A 23646-nucleotide genomic window follows, 5' to 3' on the forward strand; every position below is an offset into this window, starting at 1 on the left:
GATGAAGTCTGCAAAGTTGAAGAAAGTGTGGAAAAGAATAACAATGTCAACCATAGATGTCGCACTGATCTGGAACAATACACAAGAAGATGGAACCTGAGACCCTACGGCGTGCCAGAGGTGGAGAATGAGGATGTGCGCGGTGCTTCGAGGGTGATTGTTGACGTGTGCAGTGCGCCTGGTTCGCGCAAGGGGACAGACGTAAAGTCTATACTGTGTTTCGTGATACCATCAACGTTGGACGTCGCCTCGGCAAGAAGCAACAGCAAAACGATTCAAGACCAAGCGGTATCATCATCCTCTTCACTGCCAGATTCTACAGGGATGCTGTCTGGAAAGCTGCTAGGAAGAACGCCTTCCTTCAGAGCCATGGTATGCGTTTCGCCGAGCATCTCAGCCCGGAGGACATAGAAAGAAGGAACAGGTTGTGGCCAACGATCAAGAAAGCACGAAATGAGGAAAAGGCTGCTTACTTCGTCGGAGGACGAGGCTTCATCAACGGTTCAGAAATCCATATTCCTCTCTAAAATCTCACCAGAAGGAACATAGATAATTCAACTGATAGTGTAAGGAAAACATTAACTCAAATTGTTCTATTGTAATGACCATCCAGAAACAGTGTTGCATCTTTTTTGGCATTGTATTCATGTAAGAAAACTGTGGCAAGACATCAGTAGATGTATAATTGAACACATTTATGAAGATCTTACACTATTATGGAGAGATGTACTGCTTGGATTCTTTACCTACGATAGAAATAAGATGAAACATTATATGTAATTAATTTAATTATTATTTTGGACAAATGTCATATTCACAAATGTAAATTTACAAACACAACACCACATGTTCTTGACGTCAAAAAGAAATTGAACTATTTTAAGACAATTAAATACTATACTAACAAAAAAGCTGTTATAATAATAAGTGTTTGTATGTCCCTTAAGGTCCTTGAGTAAATGTGATATTTTACCCCCTAGCCCAATTGTCCTTTGTATATTATGTGTATATATACTTGTGTTCCCACATGTACGTCCTGTATTGATTTGTTGTTCATTAAAAAAAAAAGAAGTATCGAACAAATGACTTCCTGTACAGCTGTGTTTGGTCCGTCAAAAATCCAAAGATCCCAATTTAAGTTCCACTACGTTAGCTCCGAGAATATGCCGTGGTGCAGATCAGCGACATCTGAAAAGCTTATTCGAGAGTTCCTGTACTCTGGTACCATTGTCAGGTCAGACCTGAATGTTTTTACAAGGCCTTTCTTTTCGCCCATTAAATGTGTGATTGTGTCGGGGTTTAGCGAAGTGTGTTCAATGAGCTTGCTCTTTCTTAGTGCGCAGTTCGAACGACGTTTTTAAGTGGCGCACACCCAAACGACGCCAAAGCAATAGAGTACTGTTGATCTGACTGCATCAATCTGAAATTAACAATTTTACGGACTATTATGGGATTACCATACCACCTGTTAGCAAAATTCCAACATGTTTTAGAGAAGTCTTTGTGCATTGTGTCGTAGTAGAGGATGTCAAAAAGAGCAATCTACAGTAGCTAACGTTTATAGGCAGATCTGTCTGTCATGTCGACAGGACTGCCTGTCGTTGCCTGGCGAACATGTGTCATGTTCAGCAAATGAAATTCGACTCATATGAACCAGGAATTATCTAGTCAACAGGTTTATTGAGCTAATTTGAGCTCCGCTGCTGCTTTGGATACATTAGAGTTTGTTAGGTATGGACATAGAATATATTCAGAGTAAGTAAAGGGAAACTCATTTGATGTCCCAACAGTTCAACCTTTTCTATGAGACTGTCAATAATATGTAATCACTTTTGATTTTTTTTCAGGAATAAAATTATGAAAAACTGGGGAGTCATTGGTGGAATAGCGGCTGCCATGGCTGCTGGAGTATATGTTCTATGGGGTCCAATTACAGACAGCAAGAAAAGGAAGAAAGGTAAGCTTGCCCAATGTCTGTGTAGGCAGTTAAATACGAGATCACTAATGTTATGTAGGTGGATGTTTATGAGGGCCATTGACTGTATACTAAAAAAAGTATCCACCATAGGCATGGTACCAGGCCTGCTGAACCTGGGAAACACCTGCTTCATGAACTCTCTGCTCCAGGGCCTGGCAGCTTGCCCTTCCTTCGTCAAGTGGCTGGAGGAGTTCACTAGCCGCAAAGGTGTGTCAGAGGACGAGCCAGAGAAGGACCCCAAACTTTCCACAACACTCCTGCAGCTTCTCCAAGGTAGTGTTTGGTGATGGGCGAAGAAGGAATCAGAATCCCTGTACACTCAATTGTTAGACTCTGTGGTTGCAACCCAAGTGGCACCCTATACCCTAAGGTGCACTACTTTTAACCAGGGCCCATGTAATGCACTATGTAGGGTACCATATGGGATGCACTCTGACAGTACATTCTCTGATTTGCAGCATTGTCAAACGACAACACTGGGGAGGATGTGCTGGATGCAGGGCGTCTGCTGGAGGTCCTCAGACTCTACAGGTGGCACATCAGTTCCTTTGAGGAACAGGTACGTTATCCTTACTTGTTAAGTATTTGTGAGCATTTTTTCAGAGCATTCAAGTCAAAATGATTGTCTTAAATCTGTTCCCCATAAGAATTCCGCTCCACGTTCAAAACAAATTAAAAGGCAGCCCTTCCAGTCGAAGCTCACATCCACTACAATACCATGGTACTTTCCAATAGAGCAGCAATTAATCCCCCTATGGATTTCACATGACTTGGCAGGGGTACAGCCATGGGAGGGCCTGGGAGGACCACCCACTGGGGAGCCAGGCCCAGACAATCAGAAAAAGTTTTTATTACAGATAGAAATACTCTTCAGTGCCCCCCCTCCCAACGATCCCGCAGGTGAAGAAGCCAGATGTGGAGGGCCTGGGCTGTGGTCTGTGGTTGTGAGGTCGGTTGGACTTCTTGCCAAATTCTCTAAAATGACGTTGGAGGTAGCTTATGGTAGAAATTAACATTAAATTCTCTGGCAACAGTTCCGGTGGACATTCCTGCAGTCAGGATGCCAATTACACGTTTCCTCAACTTGAGACATCTGGCCTTGTGTTGTGTGACAAACTGCACATTTTAGTCACCTTTTATTGTCCCCAGCACAATGTGGACCTGTAATGATCCTGCTGTTTAATCAGCTTCTTGATATGCCACACCTGTCAGTTGGATGGATTATCTTGGCAAAGGAGAAATGCTCACAAACAGAAACAAATGTGTGTACAATATTTTGAGAGAAATAAGCTTTTTGTGCATATGGAATATTTCTGGGATTTTTCTTTTATTTCAGCTCATGAAACACAGTACTAACACTTTACATGTTGCATTTTATATTTTTGTTCAGTCTATGACTGAGATATGTGGTCGTCCCACCTACCTACACTACATGACCAAAAGTATGTGGACACCTGATCGTCGGATATCTCATTCTAAAATCATGGGCATTATTATGGAGTTGGTTCTGCCATTTTCTGCTACAACAGCCTCCACTCTTCTGGGAAGGCTTTCCACTAAATGTTGGGACATTGCTGCAGGGACTTGCTTCCTTTCATCCACAAGAGCTTTAGTGCGGTCGGGCACTGGTGTTGGGCGATTAGGCCTGGCTCGCAGTCGGTGTTCCAATTCATCCCAAAGGTGTTTTGATTGGGTTGAGGTCAGGGCTCGGTGCAGGCCAGTCAAGTTATTCCACACCGATCTCGACAAACCATTTCTGTATGGACCTCGCTTTGTGCACGGGGGCATTGTCATGCTGAAACAGGAAATGGGCTTCCCAAACTGTTGCCACAAAGTTGAAAGCTCAGAACCATCTAGAATGTCATTGTATGCTGTAGCGTTTAGATTTCCCTTCACTGGAACTAAGGGGCCTAGCCCGAACCATGAAACCAGCCCCAGACCATTATTCCTCCTCCACCAAACTTTACAGTTGGCACTATGCATTGGGGCAGGTAGCGTTCTCCTGGCATCCGCCAAACCCAGATTTGTCGGTTGGACTGCCCCCATTCTCATCGACGGGGCTGTAGTGGAGCAGGTTGAGAGCTTCAAGTTCCTTTGCATCCACATCACCAACAAACTATCATGGTCCGAACACACCAAGACAGTTGTACCGGTACCCCTTGTATATAGCCTCGCTACGTTTATTTTACGGCTGCTCTTAATTATACACTGCTCAAAAAAATAAAGGGAACACTAAAATAACACATCCTAGATCTGAATGAATGAAATATTCTTATTAAATACTTTTTTCTTTCCATAGTTGAATGTGCTGACAACAAAATCACACAAATTATCAATGGAAATCAAATTTATCAACCCATGGAGGTCTGGATTTGGAGTGACACTCAAAATTAAAGTGGAAAACCACACTACAGGCTGATCCAACTTTGATGTAATGTCCTTAAAACAAGTCAAAATGAGGCTCAGTAGTGTGTGTGGCCTCCACGTGCCTGTATGACCTCCCTACAACGCCTGGGCATGCTCCTGATGAGGTGGCGGATGGTCTCCTGAGGGATCTCCTCCCAGACCTGGACTAAAGCATCCGCCAACTCCTGGACAGTCTGTGGTGCAACGTGGCGTTGGTGGATGGATGAGACATGATGTCCCAGATGTGCTCAATTGGATTCAGGTCTGGGGAACGGGCGGGCCAGTCCATAGCATCAATGCCTTCCTCTTGCAGGAACTGCTGACACACTCCAGCCACATGAGGTCTCGCATTGTCTTGCATTAGGAGGAACCCAGGGCCAACCACACCAGCATATGGTCTCACAGGGGGTCTGAGGATCTCATCTCGGTACCTAATGGCAGTCAGGCTACCTCTGGCGAGCACATGGAGGGCTGTGTGGCCCCCCAAAGAAATGCCACCCCACACCATGACTGACCCACCGCCAAACCGGTCATGCTGGAGGATGTTGCAGGCAGGAGAACGTTCTCCACGGCGTCTCCAGACTGTCACGTGCTCTGTGTGAACCTGCTTTTATCTGTGAAGAGCACAGGGCGCCAGTGGCGAATTTGCCAATCTTGGTGTTCTCTGGCAAATGTCAAACGTCCTGCACGGTGTTGGGCTGTAAGCACAACCCCCACCTGTGGACGTCGGGCCCTCATACCACCCTCATGGAGTCTATTTCTGACCGTTTGAGCAGACACATGCACATTTGTGGCCTGCTGGAGGTAATTTTGCAGGGCTCTGGCAGTGCTCCTCCTTGCACAAAGGCGGAGGTAGCGGTCCTGCTGCTGGGTTGTTGCCCTCCTACGGCCTCCTCCACGTCTCCTGATGTACTGGCCTGTCTCCTGGTAGCGCCTCCATGCTCTGGACACTACGCTGACAGACACAGCAAACCTTCTTGCCACAGCTCGCATTGATGTCCCATCCTGGATGAGCTGCACTACCTGAGCCACTTGTGTGGGTTGTAGACTCCGTCTCATGCTACCACTAGAGTGAAAGCACTGCCAGCATTCAAAAGTGACCAAAAGTGACATTGTGTTGTTTAAGTGTTCCCTTTATTTTTTTGAGCAGTGTATTTATTTTTTACTTAACACTTATTTTTCCCAACTGCTTTGTTGGTTAAGGGCTTGTAAAGTAAGCATTTCACCTGTTGTATTCGGCCCATGTGAAGCGTGACTCATCACTCCAGAGTCCAATGGCGGCGAGCTTTACACCACTCCAGCCGATGCTTGGCATTGTACATTGTGTTCTTAGACTTGCGTGTGGCTGCTCGGCCATTTCATGAAGCTCCCCACAAACCGTTATTGTGGTCATGTTGCTTCCAGAGGCAGTTTGGAACTCTGTAGTGAGTGTTGCGACTTACCAGCCCTCTGCGGTCTTTTTCTGTGAGCTTGTGTGGCCTACCACTTCGCAGCTGAGCCTTTGCACCTAGACGTTTCCACTTCACAATAACAGCACTTAAAGTTGAAAGAGGCAGCTCTAGCAGGGCAGAAATTTGGATGTACTGAACTGTTGGAAACGTGGCATCCTTTGACAGTGCCACGTTGAAAGTCACTGAGCTCTTCAGTAAGGCCATTCTACTGCCAATGTTTGTCTATGGAGATTGCATGGTGGTGTGCTCAATGTTATACACCTGTCAGCAACGGTGTGGCTGAAATAGCTGAATCCACTAATTTGAAGGGGTTTCCACATACGCACAAGTATCTTAGGATGAATGCACTAACTACATCACTTTGGATAAGAGCGTGTGTTATATGACTAAAATGTAAATGTGTAAGGTATATTGGTTTAATCTCTCGTCCCTATTTACTTTTCTTAGGATGCCCATGAGCTCTTCCATGTCCTCACCTCTTCCTTGGAGGAGGAGCGAGACCGACAGCCCAAAGTCACCCACCTCTTTGACATTCAGTCCCTTGAGGTACGTTGTCACTCCCTTTCCTTTAATACTCATAGCCCTGCTAAGCTTAGTCTCTTTCAGCACAGTGTGTTTTTGATGTAAGTTAATTGCATTTTTGCCTTCTGACTTCTGTTCCTTTATTTTTGTTATCAGAGTCTCCCAGATATAGATGATAAGACCTTAAGCTGCAAGAGTCGAGGTAAGAAAGCAAATAGTGGTGTGGAATATTTTACTAGAGAAGTAGGTTTTGGGAAAATAGGGAAACTACTTTTGCTCTTCCAGGCCCTCTTCATCCTTTACGAAGTCCTTGGAAGTTTCCACATCCTTTCCATGGCCGCCTAACAAGCAATATGGCTTGCAAGCGTTGCGAACAACAGGTGATTAATGTATTTGATTATTTTTCATAACACGTGAATATCAGATATTTGGCAGTGTACTGTCATTAAATCAGTGGTTTGTTTGTGCTATTAATTCCTTTTCTTGTTTGCAGAGTCCAGTGCGATATGACTCTTTCGACAGCCTCTCCTTATCCATCCCTTCACCGCAATGGGTAAGCAGAATGGGTGACAGGAGAAAAAATACATGACGGAAACCTTCAAATCATTCAGGTGAAGGTTTTCCTTGTACCATTGCTGGTACAAATATCATTATGTGTACACCAATGTTGCAGGAGCAAAAGCATCCACGAGTTCAGGTAACCCTGTTCTACACGACTATGTAAAATAATAGCTTGTGAGCTACAGTATATGCAATGTGCTGAGTATATTTCCCTTTAGGGCTGGCCTATCTCTCTGGATCACTGTCTCCAGCATTTCATCTCTTCAGAGACCATTAAAGAGGTGGAGTGTGAAAACTGCACCAAGGTACTAGTCTTCACTTGGTTGGTTAAGAAAAAGGAACTGTACTTCTGTGAGCCTATGGGTATGTTATTTTGGAGCTTTAGAATGAACCTTGTTTTGACATCATCTCTCCCGTCAGCTTCAACAAGGCACCTTGGTGAATGGGCATGTCCTGGAAAGCCAGAGGACAACCTTCATCAAACAGCTTAAACTGGGAAAGGTAATGGTCTTTCCCACTAACCATGTTTTTATGCAAGTAAAGTCAAAACGTACACAGAAATTGCTGTGATAGACACAGGAAGTTTCGGCACAATTTTAGAAATGCAGACGGATAATTTGTTCGTTCGACATGGTGGGATCTTTTTGTATTGGTCAAATTAATTATACAAGAAATGGCGGTGGAAACATCCTTATGTGCAAATATTGATTAGATAACCATCATATCGAAGTGAACTTTGAGTCACACAATATTATGGTGTGTGGTCCTCCTACGACTCAGGAAGCCATGCAGTTTATTAGGCTATGCTGCCCTAAAAAGGCAAAACGCAGTAACTAAACATATTTGACCAAATTCGTAATCTGTTGTAATGGCCAGGTATATTATCTGATTTAATCTTGGCATTTAGTTTCTTGACACAAGAACGAGCCAGTTGATCAGAATATATCATGGAGTATCAGAAATTCCTGTCTAGACAGAAAAAGGTGGTTACTGCCTTTTGTAGTGCAGTGTAGATAAAACAATCTATGAACTTCACAGGGTGGTGAAAGTGCACGGTGATGAGCTTGATGCTCCTTTCCAATAAATATCCAGGGTCGTATTTTCGGTAGTTGGAAATGCAATGGAAACACATTGGACTTTAGATTTTTATTCGGTACATCAATCATGTAACAAAGTGCTTATACAGAAACCCAGCCTAAAACCCTAAAGAGCAAGCAATGTAGATGTAGAAGCACGTTGGCTAGGAAAAACTCCCTATAAAGGCAGGAACCTAGGAAAAAAACCTAGAGGAACCAGGCTCTGAGGGGTGGCCAGTCCTCTTCTGGCTGTGCTGAGTGGAGATAAGAGTTTATGGCCATTAAGGCCAGATCGTTCTTCAAGCTGTTCAAACGTTCATATATGACCCACAGGGTCAAAAAATAATCAGTGGTTGAAGAGAGTGCAACATGTCAGCATCTCAGGAGTAAATGTCAGTTGGCTTTTCATAGCAGAGCATTGAGGTCAAGACAGCAGGTGCGGTAGGGCAGGAGAGAGATGGGGAGAGGGAGAAAACAACATGAAACGTAACAACATGCACTCCATCACACAATGATTTTTATCTGCAACAAGTCCGTTTGGTGGGAAAATGTGCATATTTTCTTTATGCAGATTTTAGAATATTCACATGAAAATCTGTCACCAATTGGATGGAAACCTACCTATTGTGACCTACTTGATGATATGTGAAACAATTGCCGTGTACTAAATGGTTTCACTGCTTTACTGGTATCCCCTTGCACACAGCACTATCAGATGCATTTGTGTCTGGCTTCAGGATATCCTTGTCCTCAGTTATGTGACATACTGTATACAGGTATATGACGGCGTGTGTTTGTGACTCCTCCCTCCAGCTCCCACAGTGTCTCTGTATTCACCTGCAGAGACTGACATGGTCTAATGAGGGTACGCCCATAAAGAGACAGGAACATGTCCAGATCTCAGAGTACCTGTCTATGGACCACTACAAACACCGCGCAACCATTCAGAGGCTCCAGGTCATCAACTGTACTCCCAAAACCATTAAAGCAGAGGATTCAGGAGAAGCTGCAGATAAGACCCCTCCCAATGGCAAAGGTACGGTGAAATCACTTAAATTGTCTTCCTGGAACTAAATTGCTTGTCTTATGAGCTCTTGCCTTTTCAGCTTGAGAGGACTGAGACCTGTCATGATTGTTGGAAATTGGCCTTAGATTATTTGGGATTTGTTTGAGGACAGATACTCTCATAATGTAATTGTTGTTTTACAAACCCTTGAAAGGCCTTGTACAACACTAAGATCATACTGTATTCTACTTATTTTCAGATATAGAACACCATAACAACAACAAGCCTCAGTCCAATGGAACCTGTTCGTCTGTCTTTCTCCATTCTCCTGGGTTGAACCCACAGGTCAACCTCACATATGACTACAGGTAAACACAACCTGATAATCTTAAACAGCCTTTTCATATCAATAAAGAGAAGAACCAATTATACAAACTCAGTAAATTGTCTTGGAATTATAGTGTGTACTCTGATAACACTGTTGAATACACCATGTCTCTCCACAGCTCCTCAGAATACCACTTTCAACTGATGGCTGTGTTGGTTCACCATGGTGACATGAACTCAGGACACTTTGTGACTTACCGCCGCTGCCCTCCCTCGCCCCACAGCCCCTCTCCATTCAGCTCCCAGTGGCTGTGGGTTTCAGATGACTCTGTACGCAAGGCCAGTCTGCAGGAGGTGCTGTCCTCCAACGCCTACCTACTCTTTTATGAGCGGGTGAGACGGCTCCGTCTACTGTTGGAGGAGTAGAGCCCCGGAGCACTGAGCCAGACTGGACACCTACTCCCCTGCCAACCCATACCACCACAGCCATTTGTGCCACAGAAAACACCCCTCAGAAGTGTAATTCTCCTGCCCCAATGGCTTACCTGTAGGATTGTTCTTTAACAGTACAAAAGATTATGCTGCTCTACTTTGACCTGTCATATTAAAATCATGAATGTCCCCCTCGTCTTTTACAGCGATTTAGGATGCACTGCCTTTTAGATCCCAGAGATTGCCTACCTGTAGGAATGATTGGACTGTTCTCAAAAACATCTCAGAATACTGGTAGTCGTTTCACAAAAGATTTGCGTTACTTCAACCAAGATGTTTTAGGCTAAATGGGTGTTACTAGATTAGGAAATGTGGAGGTACTTTAATCACTGTCTTCAGCCATTTGTCTGGAAATAATCACTCAATATATCTTAATGTAGGTTTAATTAAAATAATGCAATGTTTCAATTGACATTGTATATAAGCTGCTGTATATTACGTTTTTCTATGTGTGTAACAAATTCAGAATACTGTAATAACGTGCAGGTGGTTTGGATTGTAGTCTAGCTCCACATGCCTGCAGACCATTTACTTTCATGTAGAATAATTTCTGCAGTTGTTGCACAAGATCTCATTGTATCAAGCTAATGTGTATATTGCTATTTTTGTTCCTAAATGATATTGAAGCAACATGATAGTTTTACAACTCTTTTATAGAGCAGCGGAATTGGAATTGATAGCAATGTAACAAATTTACCCCAAATATTGTCTGATTTGCCAAAGTGTTTAAAGTTGTGGTGGCAGTGTGTACAACTACACAATCTGTGTGTATTGCTCAACAAGCATACCAGTTATAAATACTGCCATTTACTCACTCTCCTCCAAGTATTGATTTAGGATGCAACCTCTAAATAACCCTCTAACCCATTTTCTGATCAATTTGCACTAATGTATATTTTGAAGATTTGTGTGTGTGAGATCTGTCAAGAAGTTGATATTTTTCAAAGATACAATTATGAAAATAAAAAATCTATAAGTAAAGAGTTACCACGACTGATTTTTATGAATTGGACCATGAACAAATTCAGAAACTAGTTGAATCAATATTGCAGTGGGGACAGTACGTCCCCTGACGTCAGCCACAATGAAGTGAGACTCCCAACGGAACATGTCTGACCCTCATTTCTTGCCGTCTTGGAGGATGCGTCTGAAGGTAAGGTTGATGCGGGGTGTGAGGACCCTCTTGCGGGCTGGCAGGCTGTGGTACCAGTGGGTGTTTGTGGGAGAGTTCATGAGGAGCAGGCTTCCGTGGGCCAGTTCAAGCTTCACCGGGTTGATCTGCCGTCGGCGCTGTTTTCCCCGTGACTCCCGGTGTCTGAAAACAAAGTCCCGGACCGCCCCCAGGGATACGGAGGCGATGGGACAGAGGGGATCCAGTTCCCGCTCATCATCACGGTGCTCACCCATGTGATCATGTCCATCTTTGTACCTGAGAAAACCAGGAGCAGCTACAATGGAATCACAGTCGAACAGTCCTAGAGTGTATTTATTACACCGAAACCGTTTACTCCAAACAGAAAACGTTTTGCAACAAAAACTAGCTATTGGACAAATTCAAGTAGGTCTCTCCCTGTTTTGCTCCATTTGCTTCTATTTGGTTCTTAAACGGTAAACTATTTCCATTGCAAGACATAATGAATACACCCCTGTAGATGTAGAATCTTCTATAGCAGTGTAGACAGACTCACCTGTTAATCAGGACGAAGTTGAATGTTTGCCCTGTTGCCTTTGTAACAGCATCACGAATGTACTCCAAGGTTGGAGTCCACGGGCTAGCCTGAAGACTCACTCCAGAATAGGTGTAGGTTAGTCCTGCGTCCCCACAAGTCGCCTGCTTTCTGGGGACATTGTAAACCTTCCCAAACACCTGAATCTTTGTTTTATCTCCTGTAACAAAATAAGAATGGCTCATCTACATACCAAGAAGAAATGTATCTGAACTGTCACTGAATTGAGTGTGACAATTGTATACCTGTGAGGTAGACTACCTCCTCCTCCAGCTGTGTGTAGAGGCAGTCTGCTTCCTCTTTAGGAAAGAGTAGAGCATAGTCACAGTCCAGTCCCTCTGCTTCAATCTTCTGCCAAGACTGAGAGAACTCAGTCAAATCGGCATCCTCCTTTACAATCCCCTGATTGCATTCTTCCTCTTTACATTTTTTCAACACAGGTTCTCTCTGTTCATCTGTTGTCCCATCAATATAGCGCTTCCTGGTTTGACTCACAAATGTATCCATCAGCCGCCACCTTGCTCTGTGCTCACCAACATGAGAAAACTTCCTTGTAATAATGTCCTAGACCAAGAATGAAAAGAGAACGCAGGAGTACGGATAACAGGAGGAATAGGCCTACAGATAAACGTATAGCATAGGATAATTCATTACTAAATACGTGAGTAGAAAGTTTACAACATATCACTATACTTGGCCATTACAGTTTAATACCTTGCTAATCTCAAGTATGAACATTGAACTATAACCATTGACGTAAACAGGTACAAAATGCACACTATGATGGACAGTGCCAACCGGGGTCCTTGGGACGTCCCTGCCCTTAAGCCCTAACCCCCTCTACCCTTACCCAGCGTTTCCCAAACTCGGTCCTGGGGACCCCAAGGGGTGCACTCTTTTGTTGTTGTTGCCATAGCACTACACAGCTGATTCAAATAATCAATTTATCAAAACGTGCACCCCCTAGGGTCCCCAGGACCGAGTTTGGTAAACACTGCCGTAACCATTTTAAATTTCAACTTCAATGGTTGGTCTTGGGGAATGGGTTGGCATAAAAAGTGAACGTCTGGCAACCCAAATATTGTGTGTTCAACTCTCATCATGGACATCTTTAGCATTTTAGCAACTTTTTAACTACCTAATACTTTTTAGCTACATTGCAACTACTTTGCATGTTAGCTAACCCTTCCCTTAACCTTGACCATTTTAGCTAACCTTTAACCCTAGCCTAGCTAACATAACATTGCACTTTTGCAAATTCGTAACATATAACACGTTTTGCAAATGTATTATATTGTACGTTTTGCAAATTCATAACATATAATACGAATTGTAATTTGTAACATGAAATGAAATGGGTGATTGGACAGCCACAAATGAATACATATCATACTAACTAGAGTGGTCAAATTACGTACAGAATAATACTAAATGCTCTGAGACCATGTTGGATAGCGCCGACCATACTGTGACCGAAGCCCTGCGCGTTCACCTTACCATACGTCATCGCAAGTTGGCGGGAAATGTTCTGTCAGAGAAGTGGTTCAAAACAAGCGGGACTGTGTTTGTGCTGCTGAACAATAAGGAAAGCAAGCTCTAAGTCAACTACTACCAAATTAATCAAGGTTACTAAAAATGATAGGGCAGAAAACTATAAATTCTTTTTTCCCGCCCATTTCGAAGAAGAGAGCTTCGGGAGGGGAACATGAGAGAGAGGATGCCCAAGAACATGTGAGAATTAGCGCACTATTAATTTATAATAATTGTTTGCACGCGAGCTGCATGAATACAAAACGGTGCAATTGTCTAACTATTTTAGGTAGCTAACATTCTGTACATTACAACTTTTAACCTAAAGTTGCATGTATACACATTGAAATCAGGTTATATACTGTTTCACCAGCACGTACCTTGTTGTCTTGACGCTGTTATTACAATAATCTGCTTGCTAACTAACAAAATAATTGATTTAATTGTTACATTTTATGTGATAACGTTGAAAAGACCATACAACATGGGTTTCAAACCAGTATTCTAAACCATCTTTGACCGTAACACACAAATCCCGCGATATCTTTACCGTCAGCGATCACAGGGGGTGGCGTCAGTGTTTAGGAAATTTCGTAGTAGATTTAGAACATGTTGCTAGCTGGCTAAAATGCTTGCAATGAATGTACCATATTTGAGACGTTCTCCAATAATGTTTTTAACTGCACCATTAACAGCCACACATGTTTCACCAACCTTGCATTTTGCTCAATATACCAAGGTTGGACGGGTGAAGAAGCTGAAGCTATCAGGCAACGGAACGACGGAGTCACCTTCTTCTCCAGTGTGTCCAGAACTGCTGGCCCGAATCGCCAAAAACAAGCAAGCTGCGTTGGAGAAACTGTCCGCCAGTAACACACCGGATGAATTTGGGGAGAGTTGGAGAAAGAGTTTGGTCTCTGAGTTTGGAAAGCCTTATTTCATAAACGTAAGATGAGTCTAGCCATACATAGCTACATCGTATAGATTATCATAAATGGGCATAATCAAATTCCCTTCGCTCCTTACTGTTTCAGTTGATGTCTTTCGTTGATGGAGAGAGGAAACTCAACACTGTCTACCCACCCCCTCAGCATGTTTTCACCTGGACACGGATGTGTGACATCAAAGATGTAAGTTTAGGTGTTTGACAACAATGGCACATGTACAGTTTTTCATATTAAGGGGCAGAACCCGCTAATGTACAGTATGAGCCAACTCATAGGGTTAGACTGTACAAGTTATTTCCAGGGGGAAGAACCACTGCACTGCCCATAATGTTCAGAGCCATTTCTCCTTGGTACAGGTCAAGGTTGTAGTCCTCGGTCAGGACCCATATCACGGTCCAAACCAAGCCCATGGATTATGCTTCAGTGTGCAGAGACCTATCCCACCTCCACCCAGGTAGCCTACAGTATTATTACGTTGTAGACCATGTTAAACATATCCAGGCAAGGGGAATATGTTTCCTGCAATAAAATGTATGGTGTAATACATACAGTGCCTTTAGAAATGTCTTTTTAAATGTATTTTTTGTCAATGATCTACACAAAATACTTGAATGTCAATGTGGAAGAAGAATTCTAACATCTGTAAAAATATATATATATATATTGGTCAATACATGTTAGAATCACCTTTGGCAGTGACTACAGCTGTGAGTCTTTTTGGGTGTCTTATTTTATTTTTACCCCCTTTTTCTCCTCAATTTCGTGATATCCAATTGCGATCCTGTCTTGTCACTACAACTCCCAACAGGCTTGGGAAAGGCGTAAGTTGATTCATGCATCCCCGAAACATGACTCGCCAAACCAAGCTTCTTAACACCAGCCCGCTTAACTCGGAAGCCAGCTGCACCAATGTGTCGGAGGAAACACCATTCAACTGACGACTGAATTGAATGGTGTTCATTGATCAAAATAGTATGCGGAATCATCTGGATATGTGTGCAACAAAATTTCAACATTCACCTTCTGCTACCATTTCTGTCAAGCCGTCTACACATACAGTTTGAAGCATATGTTCAACGTAAGCACCACACAACGCACTGCAACTGCCTCTGCAACGTAATGCTGCAAGGCAAATGCAGTGTTCCATTGGAAATGAATGTACTTCTGGTGTACCGGAATGCAATGATGCTGTCGGTGTGATCGAGGTGTAAAAATGAATCTTTCACTCAGCTCTTTAGAAGGTGCACAGCCCCCAGCCAGGCAGTGTGAGGTGGAATAGGCTAAATAGGATTCGTCGTTCTTTGTCTTGGTGCGATTTAATTGAACTATGAAACAAAACGGCAGAAATACTTTGAAGACGGCTACTGCGCCATTTATTTTAATATAAATGTGATCATACTTGACTTTTTATTCACATGTGAGTGAAATGTTCGCACTGTTGAGCCCTGACCATCTGTCAACGTGGTTGGTGAAATAGACATCTTACACACCAATGCCAAAATCTACCCACATTTGGCAGGTGGCGGGTGTTAATTTTAGGCCCTGGTTGGGTTGGATTTGCCCCAAACATAACGCTTTGTGTACGGGACATGATGTTAATTTTTTGCAGTTTTACTTTAGTGCCTTATTGCAAACAGGATAAATGTTTTGAAGTATTTTTATTCTGTGCAGGCTTCTTTCTTTTCACTGTTTAATTAGGTTAGTATTGTGGAGAACTACAATGTTTATTTATCCTCGGTTTTCTCCTATCACAGCCTTTAGTCTCTTTAACTGTTTTAAATTCCCTATTGGCGTCATGGTGAAATCCCTGAGCGGTTTCCTTCCTCTCCGGGCAATTGAGTTAGTGACTTTGTAGTGACTGGGTGTATTGATACCAGTGGAGGCTGCTGAGGGGAGGATGACCCATAATAACGGAGTAAATGGAATGGCTTCAAACACATGGAAACCATGTGTTCTATGTATTTGATAATATTCTGCTCTAGCAATTACCATGAGTCTGTCCTCTCCAATTAAGGTGCCACCAACCAACTGTTATTGATACACCATCCAAAGTGTACTTAATAACTTCACCATTCTTTAAGGATATTCAATGTCTACCAATAGGGGCCCTTTGTGAGGCCTCCCTGGTCTTTGTGGTTGAATCTGTTTGAAATTCACTGCTCGACTGAGGGACCTTCGGTAATTGTATGTGAGATACAGAGATGTAGTAGTCATTCAAAAAATCATGTTAAACACTGTTATTGCACACAGTGAGGGCATTTAACTTATTATGTGACTTGTTAAGCACATTTTTTCTCCTGAACTTATTTAGGCTTGCCATAACAAAGGAGTAGAATACTTATTGACTCAAGACATTTCAGCTTTTCATTTGTAAAAAATTATAAATAAATCAAAAAACATAATTCCACTTTGACATTATGGGGTATTGTGTATAGGCCAGTGTAAAACAAAATCTACATTTTTAATATTTAATACATATTTTAATTCAGGCTGTAACAACAAAATGTGGAGAAAGTCAAGGGGTGTGAATACTTTCTGAAGGCACTGTATATTTATCTGTGAAGGACATTTAGTTTTTTTGCCTTTTTATTCGGTATTGGTTTTAGTTTTTCATATCATTGACACAGTTGCCACATCGTCAAATGTATTGCCTCTTCTCTTTTTCAGCTTGTTGAATATGTACAAAGAATTGGCGTCTGATATAGAGGGCTTCCAGCACCCTGGACATGGAGATTTAACTGGATGGGCTAAACAAGGTACTGTAGTCACAATAGTCTAGCTCGCGTGTCTCAGGAGGGCATAATGTCTGCAAGTTTACGCTCCTCCCTTCTGCCTTATTGATCAGTTAGTCATTGATTAGTTAGGAACTCCCCTTGCCTGGTTGTGTAGGTCTTAAGTGGACACTAATTGAAAGCAAAATAAAGAAAGCCAGCAGAGAGACGAGCCCTTGAGGAATTGAGTTTGACTAGGGCTGGGCGGTATACTGTATTTTACAATATGCCGGTATCGATGCACGGACCGGTTTGGATTCCACTTTACTTTCTATAATGTTATTTCAATGTAAAAAAAATGTGAGACGCTACTCCACCGTGTGTAGCGTCCGTTTTTATAGTTTACTCCACTACTTGAGTCTCCTCTCTCTCATTCCGCTTTCCACACATACCAAGCCCTGCCCCGTCACTCAAGGAGCGCAGTTGTTTTTGCTCGACCAAATCAAATCAAATTTGATTTGTCACATACACATGGATAGCAGATGTTAATGCGAGTGTAGCATACTGTAAGGTGATAAAGAATATGTACATAAGGATATATGAATGAGTGATGGTACAGAGCGGCATAGGCAAGATACAGTAGATGGTATTGAGTGCAGTATATACATATGAGATGAGTATGTAAACAAAGTGGCATAGTTAAAGTGGCTAGTGATACATGTATTACATAAGGATGCAGTAGATGATATAGAGTACAGTATATACGTATACATATGAGATGAATAATGTAGGATATGTAAACATTATATTAGGTAGCATTGTTTAAAGTGGCTAGTGATATATTTTACATAATTTCCCATTATTAAAGTGGCTGGAGTTGAGTCAGTGTGTTGGCAGCAGCCACTCAATGTTAGTGGTGGCTGTTTAACAGTCTGATGGCCTTGAGATAGAAGCTGTTTTTCAGTCTCTCGGTCCCAGCTTTGATGCACCTGTACTGACCTCGCCTTCTGGATGATAGCGGGGTGAACAGGCAGTGGCTCGGGTGGTTGTTGTCCTTGATGATCTTTATGGCCTTCCTGTAACATCGGGTGGTGTAGGTGTCCTGGAGGGCAGGTAGTTTGCCCCCGGTGATGCGTTGTGCAGACCTCACTACCCTCTGGAGAGCCTTACGGTTGAGGGCGGAGCAGTTGCCGTACCAGGCGGTGATACAGCCCGCCAGGATGCTCTCGATTGTGCATCTGTAGAAGTTTGTGAGTGCTTTTGGTGACAAGCCGAATTTCTTCAGCCTCCTGAGGTTGAAGAGGCGCTGCTGCGCCTTCTTCACGATGCTGTCTGTGTGAGTGGACCAATTCAGTTTGTCTGTGAGGTGTATGCCGAGGAACTTAAAACTTACTACCCTCTCCACTACTGTTCCATCGATGTGGATAGTGGGGTGTTCCCTCTGCTGTTTCCTGAAGTCCACAATCATCTCCTTAGTTTTGTTGACGTTGAGTGTGAGGTTATTTTCCTGACACCACACTCCGAGGGCCCTCACCTCCTCCCTGTAGGCCGTCTCGTCGTTGTTGGTAATCAAGCCTACCACTGTTGTGTCGTCCGCAAACTTGATGATTGAGTTGGAGGCGTGCGTGGCCACGCAGTAGTGGGTGAACAGGGAGTACAGGAGAGGGCTCAGAACGCACCCTTGTGGGGCCCCAGTGTTGAGCATCAGCGGGGTGGAGATGTTGTTGCCTACCCTCACCACCTGGGGGTGGCCCGTCAGGAAGTCCAGTACCCAGTTGCACAGGGCGGGGTCGAGACCCAGGGTCTCGAGCTTGATGACGAGCTTGGAGGGTACTATGGTGTTGAATGCCGAGCTGTAGTCGATGAACAGCATTCTCACATAGGTATTCCTCTTGTCCAGATGGGTTAGGGCAGTGTGGTTGAGATTGCATCGTCTGTGGACCTATTTGGGCGGTAAGCAAATTGGAGTGGGTCTAGGGTGTCAGGTAGGGTGGAGGTGATATGGTCCTTGACTAGTCTCTCAAAGCACTTCATGATGACGGAAGTGAGTGCTACGGACGGTAGTCGTTTAGCTCAGTTACCTTAGCTTTCTTGGGAACAGGAACAATGGTGGCCCTCTTGAAGCATGTGGGAACAGCAGACTGGTATAGGGATTGATTGAATATGTCCGTAAACACACCGGCCAGCTGGTCTGCGCATGCTCTGAGGGCGCGGCTGGGGATGCCGTCTGGGCCTGCAGCCTTGCGAGGGTTAACACGTTTAAATGTCTTACTCACCTCGGCTGCAGTGAAGGAGAGTCCGCATGTTTTCGTTGCAGGCCGTGTCAGTGGCACTGTATTGTCCTCAAAGCGGGCAAAAAAGTTATTTAGTCTGCCTGGGAGCAAGACATCCTGGTCCGTGACTGGGCTGGTTTTCTTCTTGTAGTCCGTGATTGACTGTAGACCCTGCCACATACCTCTTGTGTCTGAGCCGTTGAATTGAGATTCTACTTTGTCTCTATACTCACGCTTAGCTTGTTTGATAGCCCTGCGGAGGGAATAGCTGCGCTGTTTGTATTCGGTCATGTTACCAGTCACCTTGCCCTGATTAAAAGCAGTGGTTCGCGCTTTCAGTTTCACGCGAATGCTGCCATCAATCCACGGTTTCTGGTTGGGGAATGTTTTAATCGTTGCTATGGGAACGACATCTTCAACGCACGTTCTAATGAACTCGCACACCGAATCAGCGTATTCGTCAATGTTATCTGACGCAATACGAAACATATCCCAGTCCACGTGATGGAAGCAGTCTTGGAGTGTGGAATCAGCTTGGTCGGACCAGCGTTGGACAGACCTCAGCGTGGGAGCTTCTTGTTTTAGTTTCTGTCTGTAGGCAGGGATCAGCAAAATGGAGTCGTGGTCAGATTTTCCGAAAGGAGGGCGGGGCAGGGTCTTATATGCGTCGCAGAAGTTAGAATAACAATGATCCAAGGTTTTTCCCGCCCTGGTTGCGCAATCGATATGCTGATACAATTTAGGGAGTCTTGTTTTCAGATTAGCCTTGTTAAAATCCCCAGCTACAATGAATGCAGCCTCAGGATGTATGGATTCCAGTTTGCAAAGAGTCAAATAAAGTTTGTTCAGAGCCATCGATGTGTCTGCTTGGGGGGGAATATATACGGCTGTGATTATAATCGAAGAGAATTCTCTTGGTAGATAATGCTGTCGACATTTGATTGTGAGGAATTCTCAATCGGGTGAACAGAAGGATTTGAGTTTCTGTATGTTTCTGTGATCACACCACGTCTCGTTAGCCATAAGGCATACGCCCCCGCCCCTCTTCTTACCAGAAAGATGTTTGTTTCTGTCGGCGCGATGCGTGGAGAAACCCGCCTCTGCTTACTCTCAGGGAACCTCTTAGGATCACTCGCCCTGGACCCATCTTCCTCTACTACTCCCTTCACAGCCTCAACATAAGACACCTTCTGTACTCTTCTGGCCCAGTCAACCTCGACCTGCCTTTCTCTCACCGGACTCTTCTGATCTCCAGCAACATTAACACACACAGCTTTTTCCACAGATATTACACATCTCTTTGTCTCATGCCCTTCTTTAGGAATCTCCCTCCTACACACTGCTGCGACATGACCATAAGCTTAGCACCTACAACACTGATCGGTTCGGGACACAAGCTCTCACAGGATAACTGACACATCCTAACTTGACTTTGTCGTGAAAGGACTGCATTTAAAACTCAGCAGGACAAACCGTGTCTTCTGTTTCACCACGCTCTCCACCGGGTCTGCTTCGCACCAAATGGCGCTCGTCACAGACACCAAGAATCTTCCATTTCAGTTGATCCTCAACACTTAACGAGATTCCACTTATCACTCCTTTTAGCGATGCCCTGCTCCTGAGAGCAAAGTAAGTCTTTTCCCGTGGTGCGGAGCGCCAGGTCCTTCTGGACGGACAACACACAAAAAAGCATTGAGTCCACTTGAAGGTACTTTCACAGATTCAACAGTCCCCAAACTCTTCTCCACCCAACCTGACACCACATATGAATCAGCCAGAAGACAAGGATCCATTCTCTCAAAATCCCACTCACTGGGCCACAATGATCTTTATCATCATTGGGACAAAGCTCGACCTCGACGATCTTCACCACACCTGCCACCGCAGGTAATCCATTCTCTCTCGTCAGGTAAAATTTCTGAGCTACTGTGGTACGTTTTTTTTTTTGCTTTTTGTACTTGATGTCAATCTTCTTCACCATACCGCTTCCCTCTACACTCCACTCCTTTCCTTCTTCCTCACTGTCCAATTCCACATATCCATGCTCTTTCCGGTCCATCCTCTGTAGTAGAAAACTGTTCAAATGGTTCTTGTATCCGCATGAATAGAAGTAGCAACGAAAAAAACATTTAATGTAGTCAAAGATTATAGGGTCCCCAATGAAACACTGACCAACACATTGGTTACTACCCTGTAACAATAACTCCTCATTCTATTTCCATTCCAACAGTTCACCCAAGTGTTTTGATGTAAATCGCTAGTCAAATTGCAATATTTGGTTAAAACTAAGGCCAAGATTGTTTTGCCCATATCATGCAACCCAATGTGGAAATGATCTCAAATGAGATGCAGGAAATGCAGAAATGGATGAAAATACTGAATTATTTTTGGTTGAAGTTTGTTTTACACTGTTCAACTCATTCAGAATAGAGAAAGACCCATTGACATCTCTTAAAATGTATGTGTTGCCACCCTAGGGTCATGCACTACTCATAAAGGAAATGTAGACCTTTTTATTATTCCAAAACATCAAATACCGTTCCAATTTGTTGTGATATATTTTGGCATTATAGGCCAGCCCTAAGTTTGGGACCCCTGGTCTAGCAAGTTTGGCTATAGACATACAGTATAAATATCATAGACTCCTGATGCAATATCTTAGGACTGTCATGAATGCAGGCACTATTCAGGATTATGCAGATAATCAGAACAAGTAAATTGAAGTATGAATTGGACATTGATGAACTTCAATGCCTTGATGTGCAGTTATCAGGAGCTAACTGGCATAATGCTTCTCTTTCCAGGTGTCTTGCTGCTCAATGCTGTGCTGACCGTCCGAGCTCACCAGGCCAACTCTCACAAAGACAAGGGCTGGGAAACTTTCACTGATGCTGTGGTGCAGTGGCTCAGCTCCAACCGGGAGGGCCTCGTCTTCATGCTGTGGGGGGCCTATGCTCAGAAGAAGGGAGCAGCTATTGATAGGGTTGGTTAAATGTAATATTGTATTAATAGTGAAACAAACACTTTTCTATTCTTGACACAATCCACTGACCTCAGCTTAATGGTCTTTTGTCTTTATCCTCTGTAGAAACGTCACCATGTCCTTCCCACTGTACACCCCTCCCCTTTATCTGCTCATCGAGGCTTCTTTGGATGCAAGCACTTTTCCAAGACCAATGAGTTGTTGGAGAAATCAGGGAAGGAGCCCATAGACTGGAAGGCACTTTGAGATGTCCCACACAGCCTTATTTTCATGGTGGGGATTCCAAAATGCAATTAACTAGATTCATCACTACTGCTACCAAACCATAAGCTTATGGTATTATTTTTGTTATCAAATATCTGGGTGACATGTTTGTAAATGTTTACTGCAGTGGGCAAGTTCATACTAATTTCCTTTATTGGCAGATTATAGTTTTCACTCGTTTGCAGTTTGCAACCTTTTTAAAATGTAATTGGATTTGATGTACATTCAAGCTAAGTAATACCTCGAGTATCACTTTGTTATGTCAAAACATAGCAGTTATATCAAGGTTTCCCAAACTCAGTCCTGGCCCCACCTCTGGGTGCACATTTTGGTTTTTGCCTTAGCACCACACAGCTGATTCAAGTAATCAAAGCTTGATGAGCTGGTTATTTGAATCAGATTTGTTTGTGAAACCCTGAGCTAAATGTGGCTGGTCTGTAAATATGTAATTATTCTGTTCTTGATTTTTAGTACATTTTTTATTATGCTTTTCTACTTTAAAAATAAACGTACTGTTATTCAAGGCTGTTTTATGATACTGTAATCAATATGAGAAGAATCTATTTAGAATGTTTCCTCTGGGGTTGATGTCTCTGTCAGGGTTTCCCAAACTCAGTCCTGGGGACCTCATGGGTTGCATGTTCTGGTTTTTGCCCTAGCAATACAGAGTTGATTATGAAATATTCAACTATTCATAAAGTTTTGAGATATTTCAATCAGCGGTGTAGTGCTAGGGTACCCCTTGGGGTCCCCATAATCGAGTTTGGGAAATTATGCTCTAAGTTGACATGATTAAAATTAAAAAGGTAATGTGCAGCATGAAGTGAGGGGGGGTTCGATGCCCGGTGTTTTGCACCAGTTGAAAGTTGTTTGCATTTGTTTTGGAACCGGGCTGCCTCGCGGGTTTGAGCCTGGTGCCCAAGGATTCTGTTTTCAAATGCTAAACTCATTGCTTTATCCGTCTACCCAATGAACACTTGTTGACTAAATGGCCGAGCGGTGCAGATTAGTGTTCGATATGGGAAGGGGCTCCTCCCTCACCGTTTTTGCACTTTCACTGTCACGTACCATACATGGACAGTTTAGCGTAATCGAATCCGCCCACTGTCAGGTTACGTTCCAGACCTTGAGTGGCCACTGGCCAGACCAATGATTTATATATACACTAGAGGACGCCCATGGGGTGCGGTTTTGAAGCCGCCGCCCCTCCATCTTCGCACTCCCCCACATTGTAAAAAATATTTTGGAAGCTATAGAATTTTTTTAATTTTCATGTCTGCATTTGTTTGTTCCACGTTTATTATATTATTGACAACTTAATGTATACTTTTACATTATATTATGTGAGCTTAACATAAACATGAAAATATATATAAAAACATTTCCCTAAAG

The 23646-nt window shown here is 43.4% G+C and overlaps 3 protein-coding genes across 9 annotated transcripts; 2 read left to right on the forward strand and 1 right to left on the reverse strand.

Moving 5' to 3' along the window:
• On the forward strand, positions 1–10806 carry LOC115140124 (ubiquitin carboxyl-terminal hydrolase 30). 3 transcript variants are annotated; one of them, XM_029678246.2, is made up of 13 exons: positions 1–566; positions 1848–1957; positions 2069–2251; positions 2437–2537; positions 6283–6381; positions 6514–6559; positions 6643–6737; positions 6851–6910; positions 7137–7223; positions 7339–7419; positions 8808–9030; positions 9260–9368; positions 9507–10806. In XM_029678246.2, exons 2-13 carry the CDS (start codon positions 1858–1860, stop codon positions 9751–9753), a joined length of 1431 nt encoding a protein of 476 aa, XP_029534106.2. In that variant the 5' UTR covers positions 1–566; positions 1848–1857; the 3' UTR covers positions 9754–10806. The 3 variants fall into 3 exon arrangements, with proteins under 3 accessions (XP_029534106.2, XP_029534104.2, XP_029534107.2); XM_029678244.2 differs by lacking the exon at positions 1–566 and adding an exon at positions 1104–1234; XM_029678247.2 differs by lacking the exon at positions 1–566 and adding an exon at positions 1254–1755.
• Positions 10187–13610, reverse strand: alkbh2 (alkB homolog 2, alpha-ketoglutarate dependent dioxygenase). 4 transcript variants are annotated; one of them, XM_065026683.1, is made up of 4 exons: positions 13457–13610; positions 11792–12069; positions 11508–11706; positions 10187–11248 (listed from the first exon to the last, which is right to left on the reverse strand). In XM_065026683.1, exons 2-4 carry the CDS (start codon positions 12051–12053, stop codon positions 10939–10941), a joined length of 771 nt encoding a protein of 256 aa, XP_064882755.1. In that variant the 5' UTR covers positions 12054–12069; positions 13457–13610; the 3' UTR covers positions 10187–10938. The 4 variants fall into 4 exon arrangements, with proteins under 4 accessions (XP_064882755.1, XP_064882754.1, XP_064882756.1 ...); XM_065026682.1 differs by having other exon boundaries at positions 11792–12110; XM_065026684.1 differs by lacking the exon at positions 13457–13610 and adding an exon at positions 13044–13121.
• On the forward strand, positions 13160–22777 carry unga (uracil DNA glycosylase a). 2 transcript variants are annotated; one of them, XM_029678249.2, is made up of 7 exons: positions 13160–13277; positions 13816–14022; positions 14111–14206; positions 14380–14477; positions 16691–16779; positions 21812–21990; positions 22096–22777. In XM_029678249.2, the coding sequence occupies exons 1-7, from the start codon at positions 13182–13184 to the stop codon at positions 22234–22236; spliced, it is 906 nt and encodes a 301-aa protein (XP_029534109.1). In that variant the 5' UTR covers positions 13160–13181; the 3' UTR covers positions 22237–22777. The 2 variants fall into 2 exon arrangements, with proteins under 2 accessions (XP_029534109.1, XP_029534108.1); XM_029678248.2 differs by lacking the exon at positions 13160–13277 and having other exon boundaries at positions 13637–14022.
• The last annotated feature ends 869 nt before the right edge of the window (positions 22778–23646 follow it).

Source organism: Oncorhynchus nerka, linkage group LG13 (assembly GCF_034236695.1).
Source record: "Oncorhynchus nerka isolate Pitt River linkage group LG13, Oner_Uvic_2.0, whole genome shotgun sequence".
In the NCBI taxonomy this organism is placed as follows: Eukaryota; Metazoa; Chordata; class Actinopteri; order Salmoniformes; family Salmonidae; genus Oncorhynchus; species Oncorhynchus nerka.